Source organism: Fomitiporia mediterranea, assembly GCF_000271605.1.
Source record: "Fomitiporia mediterranea MF3/22 unplaced genomic scaffold FOMMEscaffold_17, whole genome shotgun sequence".
NCBI lineage: Eukaryota > Fungi > Basidiomycota > Agaricomycetes > Hymenochaetales > Hymenochaetaceae > Fomitiporia > Fomitiporia mediterranea.
The window spans coordinates 239,744-251,932 of NW_006760402.1; the positions used below are offsets into that span (position 1 = coordinate 239,744).

General features: G+C 45.2%; 6 protein-coding genes across 6 annotated transcripts; 2 read left to right on the forward strand and 4 right to left on the reverse strand.

The window, feature by feature from the left end:
- Nucleotides 1–1,441: 1,441 nt before the first annotated feature.
- Nucleotides 1,442–2,349, reverse strand: FOMMEDRAFT_137140 (uncharacterized protein; the record flags this gene model as incomplete). The annotated part of the gene is made up of 5 exons (XM_007271434.1): nucleotides 1,442–1,502; nucleotides 1,570–1,661; nucleotides 1,788–2,028; nucleotides 2,080–2,182; nucleotides 2,247–2,349. 5 exons carry the CDS (start codon nucleotides 2,347–2,349, stop codon nucleotides 1,442–1,444), a joined length of 600 nt encoding a protein of 199 aa, XP_007271496.1.
- An 811-nt stretch (nucleotides 2,350–3,160) lies between these two features.
- Nucleotides 3,161–5,107, reverse strand: FmDyP3 (Dyp-type peroxidase; the record flags this gene model as incomplete). The annotated part of the gene is made up of 10 exons (XM_007271435.1): nucleotides 3,161–3,318; nucleotides 3,373–3,450; nucleotides 3,515–3,690; nucleotides 3,757–4,053; nucleotides 4,106–4,260; nucleotides 4,319–4,453; nucleotides 4,517–4,669; nucleotides 4,729–4,948; nucleotides 5,007–5,016; nucleotides 5,068–5,107. The coding sequence occupies 10 exons, from the start codon at nucleotides 5,105–5,107 to the stop codon at nucleotides 3,161–3,163; spliced, it is 1,422 nt and encodes a 473-aa protein (XP_007271497.1).
- A 1,223-nt stretch (nucleotides 5,108–6,330) lies between these two features.
- FOMMEDRAFT_97225 (CBF-domain-containing protein) lies at nucleotides 6,331–8,519 on the reverse strand (the record flags this gene model as incomplete). The annotated part of the gene is made up of 5 exons (XM_007271402.1): nucleotides 6,331–6,498; nucleotides 6,560–7,034; nucleotides 7,091–7,723; nucleotides 7,774–8,081; nucleotides 8,136–8,519. 5 exons carry the CDS (start codon nucleotides 8,517–8,519, stop codon nucleotides 6,331–6,333), a joined length of 1,968 nt encoding a protein of 655 aa, XP_007271464.1.
- Nucleotides 8,520–8,796: 277 nt separating this feature from the next.
- On the forward strand, nucleotides 8,797–9,299 carry FOMMEDRAFT_161971 (uncharacterized protein; the record flags this gene model as incomplete). The annotated part of the gene is made up of 3 exons (XM_007271436.1): nucleotides 8,797–8,843; nucleotides 8,906–9,066; nucleotides 9,145–9,299. The coding sequence occupies 3 exons, from the start codon at nucleotides 8,797–8,799 to the stop codon at nucleotides 9,297–9,299; spliced, it is 363 nt and encodes a 120-aa protein (XP_007271498.1).
- A 1,307-nt stretch (nucleotides 9,300–10,606) lies between these two features.
- FOMMEDRAFT_143309 (uncharacterized protein) lies at nucleotides 10,607–11,561 on the forward strand. Its single transcript, XM_007271437.1, has 4 exons — nucleotides 10,607–10,689; nucleotides 10,746–11,045; nucleotides 11,117–11,277; nucleotides 11,329–11,561. Exons 2-4 carry the CDS (start codon nucleotides 10,894–10,896, stop codon nucleotides 11,412–11,414), a joined length of 399 nt encoding a protein of 132 aa, XP_007271499.1. The 5' UTR covers nucleotides 10,607–10,689; nucleotides 10,746–10,893; the 3' UTR covers nucleotides 11,415–11,561.
- Nucleotides 11,562–11,676: 115 nt separating this feature from the next.
- On the reverse strand, nucleotides 11,677–12,133 carry FOMMEDRAFT_96972 (uncharacterized protein; the record flags this gene model as incomplete). The annotated part of the gene is made up of 2 exons (XM_007271388.1): nucleotides 11,677–11,816; nucleotides 11,908–12,133. Coding segments are annotated over 2 exons (366 nt in total), but the record flags the coding sequence as incomplete, so codon positions are not given.
- Between the last annotated feature and the right edge of the window lie 56 nt (nucleotides 12,134–12,189).

Consider the following 12,189-nt stretch of genomic DNA (forward strand, 5'->3'; position numbering starts at 1 on the left):
AGGATCTTAAAATTTCTAACATGAGAAAGTGAGTTGCTATTGCTCGAAACTTCTCGTCTACTGTCTTTCTTATTGATTGTCTGCAAAGTGCGGCTTGGATTCGAAAAGGCAAAGGGAATGAGCATTATGACGAGTTGGACTTAGATCCTAAGAAAAACAAGAATTATGCTAGAATTTTGGAACATAAGGACTACCTTCCCCCTGAAATGACCGGACTCGCAAGTCATGGAGAAGGGTGCAAACTGACTACTGCAGTGGATATTTTCTCTGCTGGGTAAGCATGCAATTAGTCTATACGAGACAATGCTTGCTAAGCAATTTTAACGTTGCATGAACGTTGTAGTATGATAATTGTCGAAATGCTTGGTGTGCGCCCACTCAATCATCGACGGACTAATGGCGGAGTGAGGCCACTCACGGACCACGATGTATGCGATCTGGCGGGGTGCTGTACAAGTTGTCGAGAGAATTGGAAAAAGATATCCAAAAAAGGTTAGATAATTGAAATACAATCTATTGCTTCACTACTCATGCATTCAGCAGGTAGGGAGGTTATAAAAGAGCTTACTAATGCAAATTATAAGGAACGCCCATCTGCTAAGGAAGCTGTTACGCTTGTAGCTGAGGTGTGTAATAATGATTTTGAGTGAATCCCCACATTCTTGAGCAGTTGTCATTCCAGTGGACCAATCAACTCAAGAAAGATGAACTTCAGCGGCAGCAAGACGAAAGGAGGAGACAGCAGCAAGAAGAGCTCAAACGCCAATATAAAGCTCAGCGTTCCAAGAAGGGATCAGAGGATGGATCGAAAGGAGGGAAAGTACATCGTAAGCTTACGATTAGGTACGGTTCCGGATCCGGATCATCAAAAAAGTGAGGAGAATAGAAAGAAGGACCTATTTTATAGGAAAGAACAATATTGATATTTATAAGAATTTAGAAGGTAATGGCCCATGGGTAATGATTGCATACAAGACAATAGACAAATTTCTTCATTGCTCATATGCTCGTTAAACTACAATTGAAATAAACGATAGACAATAGAAAGTAAATTAGTCACATTTGAGGCCTGAGGGTGGACATTAAGGAACCATGAGTTATGAGGGTTTATATTGTCAACCGGAATTGTACAACCGAGAATGGTTGGGGATAGAAGTAGAATGAACTTGATTGACACGAAGAATAGCTCCGGACGTGAATTCACGGTACTAACGCATGCTGCTGCACTGCAGGCATACAGACAAGTCTATTAAATACTACCAATACAAGAGTGTATGCATATGTACATCCCATCCAATCATAGATAGGTATGTAGCAATAGCAACTGACAATACTATTACTGTGATCAATGTCCTTGTCATAAAAAAGAAGAGAAACAATGCAGACAAGCACTTCGAGTCAAATTGCAAATAATCAAGTTACAACCAACTCGCGGTACGCATCAAGCAGCAGCAGCAGCACGTTCGATGGCAACGCACCAGAAGACTTTCGTCTCTGCGACACTTTGGCCTGGTTCTGGTCGTGGGTCGTGCACAACAGGCAAAGTGGACAGGTTGGCCGTCCCAATACCTTGCGAGATCGAAACTCAGCCCTCTTGGAAGGCGCAGTGACAGTGTCGGGAATGTGATGGAACCGTAGCAGAAGTCTATTGTAGGCACGTCCTACACAAATAAATATTTACTCAAAATTCTCAGTCGGCCTTGATCTCAAGACCAGAATCGAATAAGGCATTCGTGTCTTCGTCGGGTTACACAAACACACTTTTTTGGAGCACTTGCTGCTTATACTGAAGAGAGATTGTCTGCTGAGGAAGAGGGGAATGATGACGGGGAAAGAGATGGAGAGCTTGAAGGAGGTGTGTTTAGGCTTGAACCGTCATCCGCAATACTGTATTTAGGAGGGAACAACTGTGGGCCACGTCCTCGTGCCAGAGACGTGTGTGTCAAGTAAGGCATAGTTGACACTAGTGGAGACAATGCCCATGGCTGTGGACCATCAAGAGCGTGTTCCAAGGTAGGATCAAATAAGCTTAAAAAAAGAGACTCCCTTAGACTATCAAAGAAGAAAAAATGAACGAACTGCATGCATTGAAAGGCAGCTTTGAAAAGCCAGAACAACTTCAAAGGTCGGTCAAACGTATTTCCAAAAAGAATATCGTCGGCTGTAAACGGTAACATACAAACTGTACGTTGTAATAGACATTGCCTTCCTCGTCCGGAAAGCCCTGACGTGAACCACGACAAGACCCTCAAATATGTCAGAGGTAATTGCATGAGCTCTATTGGTATTTACACAGATCAGTCTCAAAGCATTCGGCGAAGGGCCAGCAAGGACGCGAAGACGGGGCATGGTTACAAAGTAAGGGCGTCGTCAAGTTTGATTTCCAAGAGAAAGCAAGCAGAATGGTGTGGTGAAGTAGTGAGAGAGAACGTGAGGCCTAGTATGGGTTAGATATGTCAACAGATTAGGCTTGCTACTGCTGTGGGTCGGAGAAGGAGTGAACGAAGGCAGTTGCAGTGACCAGTCACATTGCAGTGGCGGAAGATGCGCGTAAGGCAGCGCGCTGATTGCCCAAATCGGGACAGATTCGGAGGTACACTGTCACACAACAACATCACGAAAAAGTCTTACAGTAAGATGCGAATATAGGTGCAACAATCTAAAACCACGCGGTACCTGTACAACTCACCTATCGCGGACAAAGTGCCAGGTAAACAGATGAGCACTACACGCGACATTTCGGTTTGACTTCTTCTTGGACAGTGCATGCCACATGGAGCTGACTCAGCTGAGCAGGAAGGTGCCATTCAAGTTCTGATCTTTAGATGCAGTCTTCTACTTGGACCTTGTCGACCAGTCTGCAGCGGGCCTAGAACTTCTGGCAACGACTCGCAGCGGCACTTTTCTTTCTCAGAGTTGCATACAGAGCTTCTTTCCTCATGTTCTTCGAGACCGTGCTTTCAGAGGAAGCAAGCCAAAAGACGTCGGACCGTTGCACGTTACATAAACAGCTACTGATGTGGACGCTGTCATCAATATAAATCAAATGAATTTCAGATTCGACATAGACAGACGTCAAGTTCAAATTGTTGTATTACTTGTTCTGCGGTTCATGTGCACCGGATTTTCTTTCTACATACACATAGGTCTCGACTTTCTCTCAGACGGAGAACTTGGTCTTGAGCGCGGTGATAGATGGCGAGAAAAAGTACGCTCCCCCCTTCGACACGACGAATTCTATGGGAAGCTTTGTATCCTGAGCCGGGTGGTCAATCTGAAGACCCGCCATTTGACGATCGTTGCCATTGTTCTGACCGACTGAATGGGGTATTATTTAAGATTCTCGATGAAGGTAAATAGGAATTGACGCACTGATAGGGTCGAAACCTGGGACAAGAGGGAGAATCCCATTAAGCTTCAGGGGTGGGAACAGCACGTCATTGGCCCATGCTGCAAGGATGGTCGATTTAGCCACCCCTGTCGAATGAGGTCTGACAAAATATCAAAGACGTACTCTTTTGGACAAACTCGAAACCATTGTCAATGTTACTTTGATAGCAAACGAAGGCAAGGCCACGATCATTTACTGTCGTGAATTTCTCGGCATCTGGGTCTACTTCTGGTCCATAGGGAACGCTCTGACGGCTTATCATGTGTGACTCCACGAATGCTTCTCCGAAAGCCGGAACACTAAACAATAGTATTGAATACCAATTGGTGAGCTCAAGCTGTTCATCGGCAATAAATAGCACACACCTTGTTAAATCCTTCCTCGGGTTTGACTTGCGAACGTGTGCTGCAAAGGGACACCTAGTCTGGTCATTTAAGTTGACTTCTGAGAAGTTGAAGTTGTTGTTCTTTTGCGGATCGTCCGCAAGAGCGGGATCATCTGCGAACGGAGAGAGGGCAGTCGGCGCCCCGCTCTTCCAGCGTCCAAACATTCTTGCTCCCGCTAGTTCCACTTGGTTTTCAGCTGCTACCTGCGAATCGGCAACTGGGTTGTTCTCGACGAACGTGTTAAATTCCGGAACAAATTGCTGTAGATGGCGATATCTTTTTACGAGTTATAATGAGATACAACCAAGAGATTGAGGAAATTACTTACACTAGGAAGGATCCGTTCTTCGCCCAGTCGGGACGAAACAGTACACCATCACCATTTGTTTTGCATACAATTACACCTGGATCCACCTGAGTCTGACCTGGAAAAGGATCGACAAAGCCTCTAATTGCAGGGAAAGAAATGCCATCACGGAATCCCTTCGTGTCAGATGGAGAATAAGAAAACCAGTACGAGGAATAGTTCATAAAGACTGACAAAGTGCTCATGGCCTTTCTCCTTCCCGGGGCGCACACGACCCTCAACCTTGAGCATTTCCGTGAAGGAACCGCTGAAAGTATTATTGACTTTGTTGATACCATCAAGGACAGTGGAGTCTGAGTCACCCGTAATCTGTTTCAAAGTAAACATGCTATAGCGTGCGATCAAATGAGAGGTATTGTTACTAATTCTTACCAAGAAGACACCATCGACCTCGTTCTTGAAAGGCAGAAGCCAGTCTGGATCAAAAGAGAGCAGGCTCTGCTTTCCGTTGTCGCCCAGAGGCTGGGCATGCGCCTTTTGCCCATCGTTGAACGGCCCATCCCTTAGATCGTCGGTAACTCCGAGCTTGAGGTAGAAGATGCAAATTAAAAGAGGCTTGTTCTTCAGTTAGTAATAGTACGTACCTCCTTCATTCCACGACGTGATAGAGCAAAATTCATGCATTGGATCTGCAACAGGTCCGGCGAACCCGTGAGTTTGTGGTCAGCGATCTCCTTCCGCAACTGCTGGACCTGGGTCGTTGTCGTGACGGCTGGTATAAACTGTTGGAGAGATTTCTTGAAATTGGCAACATTCGCAATATTGAAGAAAATGAAGGTTTCTGCGCGCTTTGGAAGTCCGAGACTGAATGGATATGAAGTAAATCAGTTTTCGTACACGCTGTGGGGCATGACATGCGTACACAACATCACCTGCATCGAGTTATATCAGTAAGTGCTGTAGCCCTATCAAATGAATCTCACCCTGAAGGTCATCAAGATCCGCTGGTGTTGGCCAAGACATGTTGAATATCTGTTATTGAGGTAGAAGATTGTTTTCGAATAAGTTCCCAGTAAGTAAGGTGCGGACTTGGGGTGCCTGCAGTTAGTCACTGTAATGGCGTTGACTCGAACCTATTTATATGCTGACGGTGGACCAGCTGCGAGAGCATAGGACCACTCTATGAAACAGTCACGCACAGTACTTGCGCTAGATCTTGATGAGAAGACTTGTGGCTCCACACGTACCCAACACTATGCAATGTCAGACCAATCAATCTTTGGACATTTGACTACTCCTGTTCCGCTTTTAGACCTTCCGAGCGAGAAGAATAACGAGTTCTTCCACAGGGGAATCTTCAAGAATTCATGAGGAGGTCATCACCGATGCTTGCGGGTTAAATTACTGCTGTTTGCAAAATTGCTTAGAATGGCAGTGAAACGCATCGCTCCTTATAGTAATATGGTATTCGATGCATCTTTCCGAGTGACCATTGTATCTCATTTCAAGTAGTCAAATGCACATAGTCCACTTGTAAGACAATATGTTAGACATTAACGTCAGCTCAGGCGATTGTCACTTACTAAACGGAGCGGTCGAAGGTAGGCTCCGCAGACAGGAGTTCATGACGCTTCGCTTTGGCTTGTTCTTGAACAGTGCATGGGACTCAGCGGGAAGCTATATGCTTCCCAGATCATTTGCCAACATTCATCTGAAATTCATACATGTCATGGAAGGTCGGAAGGTCGGACCATTGATTAATACTGCCCGCCAAGTGCAGTTTCTAGCGACTTTGTTGTTAACATCCACAGCATGCTTTGCCGAAAGGTCAATTTGCAAATGAATAGTACGAAGGAAAGTGCACTTGATTCTGCATTGCACCTTCATACAGATACATAAGTGTAGATGATAAGCCCCAACAATAGAAAGAATATTGTACGTACTTGATGCTAGCCAACGCGTGTGGATAATAGAAACACATTTACATCATATATCAATCACTCGCAGTTGATGTCAATTGAATAGAGAAGTCGTCCTGATGGACAAGTCGTTTTATCAGCTCAATCAGGCATGTAGAAACACTTGATGTCAAAGTTTCTTTTCCAGTCAAGATTACTATGGTGAATTCTGCACGGTGTTGTCGAATGCAAAGGATCTGCATGAACGCGTGTGGGATCCATCGTGTTTCTTTAAAACTTCATTTGAGTCAGGAAGCAGATGTAATTACGAAACAACCAGCATTGGAGCTACCCGAATACCCAAAGTGTACTCGCGACGTCTGCGTCTGGTTGAGTGAGTGAACCAGGTTCCTGTTCTTCAGACAATCGAATAATCATTGGTCTTGAATGTTCGAGCTCATACTCTAAGACGGCTGGTTCCTTCTTTATTTTACGATTGACTTCGGTCTCGAAAAGCTATAAGCGAAGGGCGAGCGTCAAGTCATGGCAGTGGCAAATCGGTGCGATCATGACTCACAGTAGTGTACGTATGATCTAGAAAATCCTCCATTGAGAAGCCGGGCCGCGTGAATGCTTCTTCAAAAATATGCGCCAGGGTTGCTGCGGGTGCATGGTAGTGCTGCCTATGTGCGGCGACTTCCCAGAGGGATGAACCCAATGCATTCGTTAGCGTCGGGTTGGGTTCGTTCTCGTTGAATGAATCTTCTCCTTTTTCCTCGGTAGAGTCGATAGGACGATGAATCATACACATTAAAACTGGATGGCGCTTCAGGATGTTGTATATAAACGGGATGGCGATGATGACTCCTGCGGGCGGCGCACTTAACGAGAGACGAGCGAGACGTTTAACAAAGGAGGCAAGGAGGGTAGCTGGAAGATGTGAAGAGCTAAGGAAGAGCTCCGTTAGTCTGAAAAATCGGGCGCGATGTCGTGTGTGCAGGACGTTGCGATCCAGAAACACATATAAACGCGTATAGAAGGAAGGATAGTCTCTGTGGTATAACATTTTAGGTTGGACGGGTGGATAATTTATTGATAATAACCTTACAAGTTGTATTCTCGCATGAGGACGAAGAGCGCATTGAGCGCGAGTAGTCCAACATACCCGCCATGGTCGACACACGAGCCGACCCAGTCCATAATTAGGACAGGTCGTGTCAAATACGGGAGAACGCCTCGGTGCAGTACCACCAATACTCGGGCTACAAGAGCTAGGTCTTCCTGGTCGTCACCCGCTTTCGCAGACGACAAAAAGACTTCACCGCCACGCGACAGGAGGGGGAGAAGCGCAAGCCAGGCTCGCGTGAATACTGCACGATGCGCTGCGGGTGCATGGAGTTGCGCATGGATAGGTAGAGTGTATAGTCGCCTTCCTCCACTTGCGTAACTCTTCTTCCCTGTCTCTTGCTTTGGCTCCTCAAAAAATGCGCGCCAGTCATCAACATTCTGCTTCTCCCCTTCAACGTCCGATTCGGATTCCGAGTCTGACAAAGGCCCGGTCTTGCCTTTCTTACTGAGCTTGGGCTTGGTATTGAGCGCTTCAACCCAGAAGTGATTTTTGGTAAACTTAAAGCTCGTATCAGAAGAGGACGGAATTCCAGTGAGTTTCTCGAGAATGGTCAATGCATTAGCGGGAAGGTAGGGGTGAGAAGCGACAAGACCCTCGTTTTCTAATATAACGCTTCAGACGAACGTCATAAGTTAAGCAAAAGGGACAGTTCAATCGTAGACACGTACGCCGTCTCCCGTAGGAAGAACCATCGGATATCTGCGTAGACATTAAGCCACGTTTCGAGGAGCAAATCGCGAACGTCTGCATGTATCTCGTTACCCGCTTCGACTGAACTCTGCGAGCGCCTCGTCCGCTTAGGCATGGGTTCTCGTGCGGATGACGGACATAGGAGAAGAGCGCGAACTATTTTTTGAAAGAAAGGAACGTCGAATCGCAGCGTCGTTGTTGAAGAGGTAGATGAGCTGTCGGTTGGAATGATAGATGACATCTGACGGAGGAGTGAAAAGAGAATTCGCAACGCAGAAAGCTGCCGAAGTCATAGTTAGTGAAAGTCGAAGTTTGTGTGCCAACGTCAACGTACTCGAAGGGTCTTTTCTTCGTATTGTAGTAGCCCACAGAGCAAATCTGTGAAGGAGTCTAGCCGGGCAATAATCCAAGCGCGTACCGTTTTCCGTCCAGCGTCCTCGTCGTCTTGTGCTGAGAGAATACCCTTCTGCGAGATCAAAATGAACAATCGATATAGCGCGAACATCGCTTTGAGCGCAACATCAGAGTCTTCTGGAGATGCTGCAGTCTTTAGGAGGTCGGAGAGGGGGTTGAGTGAAGCATTGGAGGTAAGTGCAGCGGAAACAGCGTCCTCCAGATCCTTGATGGATTTTGCCGTCGAACCATCGTGCCTACTGCCATTCGCAGAGGATTTTCGTTTCCTTGCCTGCGTATTTGAGTTGAGCGAGGAGACCACCATGATGACGTTCCTGCCCACGGTGTCTGTACTCTGTAGTCCTAACTATGAGGCACCAGTAGTAGTAGAGCGAGGATAATACATAGTAAGACGTGAAAATGTAAAATAAATGGTCACGTGCCATACTAGTCGCACGTCACATGAAGCGGGATTAGAAGAGGAAGAGGTATGTCTCAGACGAGAATACATATATTTAGGTGTCCTTTATGGTTACTTGTCTCACAGCACTCTCGCGGACCCAAAGCAACAGCCGCTACTTTTCAATCACAAAGTTCACGCAATGGAGAATGTCCCTGATTGGGATCGCATCATCAATGCCGCATATACGTAGGTTGTCATAATGACAAGTTTCGAGTTTCACATTAATTCTCTCCGTCCGAAATTATTAGGATCGAGCTATGGCAAGCTCGAAATTGGAATCGTATGGTAGTTTGCGGGCCCACTGGACAACGGCCTGGTGCACAGCTCCAGGTCTTACCTCGTCCAGGATTTGCTGAGATGCCACCTAATATCTTTCCGAAGACGGTAGGCGGTATACTCTATTTAACTCGTAGGTCTTGTTTCTGTTCATACTATGTTCTGGTCTTTGAGCTGATGAGGTGTTTTTTTTTTCTTTTGCTACTCAAAGACGACAACCTGAAGGAGCTCCTGGAACTCTATGGGCAACCGACAGAAGGTGATCAGTCTGCATTGATGGCTCAATTTCTTGCATACTGTATTCAACTGGACGGTCATGGACCAGTCGTTGCACCAGCCCTACACTCTGCACCACCACCTTTGTAACCTGAATTTTCCCTACAAAACCTGTACTTCTGTATCTGTTATAGCAAAAAAAAATGTGCCAATGCAAAATATTAAGCAAAGTTGTGAGTCAGACACTATAACGCGTATAGTTATTTATATTGCTCTGAAATAACCCATTAACATTATCTACAGTTACTTAAACCTCGTATCAGTTAGGGCTCCGCACGTATACAGGCGTATAAATATGTACGTATTTTTTTTCACACACCAAATATGCATACACATGCATATATACAGCGTATACAGTGTATACTACTTGTGTATTAGTAATAAAAGTTTCATTTCGTTCTGCCCTGGAACTGTGCCCCAACAGCCATCTAAATCATCTCTTGTATCTAAATAACCTAGCAAATTCCCTTCAAACACAATTCAAAAAGCTTGGGCAGGCTGTAGACCTCAATGAGGTTATCAGGTTTCATTGTACTGCCTTGCAACTTCTCCCATACAGCCATCCCATTCACTCTTTGTCCCTGAACAACCTTGCAAGTTGTAACCTTGTAGAGGTTGCACGCGACTGGTTAACCTCTTATCACATGACTCCTCTTATGAATAGTTATCTTAGACATATCCGAGACATATCTTCTTCTTCCTCCTGTTTCTACATCTCAATACCAGTCAATTGCCCGTTCCGCGTTCAGAGCGAGACATTAGTCTACACAAGTTCCCTTAAAGCTTGATTTGATCTGCAAGGACGGACTACAGATTTTGATGAAGCTATCAACCACCATTGTGCTGCCCTGGACCTCTTTCCACTAGCAGAAGGCCATTCTGATCATTCTACATCACTGGGAAATTTAGGTTTTACATTGCTTTCCCAATTCAAGAAGTTTGGGCTCAAGAATGATCTTGAAGAATGTATACAATTAGAACGTGCTACAGTTCATAAATTTCAAGCTTGATGGAGCGTCTCAGGACTGTCAATTTATGGGCTGAATATAATACACCTTACATCTTGTACATAGTTTTGAACTATCAAAACTTGATAGGATATGATCATATTTTAATAATCTAAATATTTTAGATGTAAGAATACAAAAATTATTGAACTACAATTACCGATTTTGTACTCTTACATAAGTATAAGCTTACAAATATTATAGGTGCGTATATGGCGTATACACAAAATTTTTCAGGATCCTATACGCATACGCCCGTATGTATACACATACAGTACCTGGCCAAGCTTATTTTAAGGTCTGGAGTTTCTTTATCTATCCACGTCTTGGATGATCACTAATTTTAGTCTGTACAAGATGACTTCCATCCCAGACTGCTAGTCCTACCTCAAAGCTTGAAAGCTTCTATGTCGCAATACCCTTGCACAAGTCCTGGCGTATTTGTGAATTTTTTTCTCAATACGTATACGAGCGTATGTGTATACAGACCATACGCATACACACAGAGTCTTAGTATCAGTTTGGCTAGACGTCAGCCTCACAAAATGCTACAAACACCCAGCCCTCTCTAAGCAGTTCTAATAAATAGCAGGCTAGACGCCTAGTGTCTTGTTAAAGTGCCCTTCTTCGTCCATCATCTCATTGAGCTCTAGCCCTACTCTGTTTTAGCCTTTGCTATGGATGGAAACCGTAATCCATGGCAGCAAATCATAGACGAATTGATTCGTATTTCCAACGCCGAACATAATGCAAGGATCCAGGCTCTAGTCAATCTCGGAGAACGTCTAGGACATGCGGACGTGGATTTAATCAGGGGCTATGTATATCAGTTAGTGTTAATATTCTTGCCACTCTACTCTCACTTCCCTGTTTTCATATCCATTATCTTAACTGCTCTAGGGTCGAGATTACGAGGATTAGGAGCCTGAATTTGGTCACAATCGCGTGGCCGCTTGGGCGGGGACCACCTCCTCATCTTGTACCCTTGCCTAGACCAAATTTCCAGCCATTGCCACTCGGATTGTTCCCGCCAAGTATCGCGGCAATGCATCTACTGAATGGTAATCATCATCGCTTCTAATCATATTTAAGATAAATTTATTGTTTCACAGAGGACCAGCTCCGTGTTCTACTAGAGCTTTATGGTCTGGCACTGGATGGAGAACGCGAGCACCTTTTCCAGCGCTTCCTTTCCTAGTACATTAGCATGCACTCTTGATCTGATAGTAGAGTAACTCGGACTAGCAAGCATTTTCCGCTTTACGAATCATGTCTTCCATAAATCATGTACATATTTTCGGCAGTGACTCCAGTTAGTTATAGTTTCTTCACAACTTAGTGCCGCTCATAATCATGTATCGTCTTCATAGTGTGCTACCAATGTTCTGTACTTCCGGTGGACGATCCCAAGCAATTGATAAATCTGAATGAGAGACGCTGGTGCTGCACGTGTTTCCTAACTAACTAGCCAGCCCATTGGCATCCATGTCGCCCTTTGCCACGGAAATGTATCTCTCTGCGAGCGTGTGCAAATCATTGGACTGGAAGTCGCCCGTATCCACAAATCCAGGAAGGCCATGAGCGCGAAGGTATTCGTTGGCTAGGAAGAAAGCTAATCGTTGTGTTGTCAGAGACTCGGAGTCTTTTCTCAACGATGCCAGGGAAAATGATATTTGTCGCGTCGCACGGACCTGTTTGTTTGTTCCCATCTATGAACGGATGGCCTTTGATGATTCCGTATGCGATCTGTGCAGCAAGGTATGATGGTGTGCTGTCTGGCTCATATCTTGCAACGTGAAGAGGCCTGGCAAGAGCAGACTCGAGTTCGTTAGGCTTGACGATGATTGATTGTGCGGGGTGCACGAGTTGTGCGTTGATACGAGCAGCGTATGTTGGAGTGAAAAGGCGAGCAATCCGTTAACACTCGCCGCCATATATTCAGTATTTAGTATTTAGTATGAGATTGAACAAAG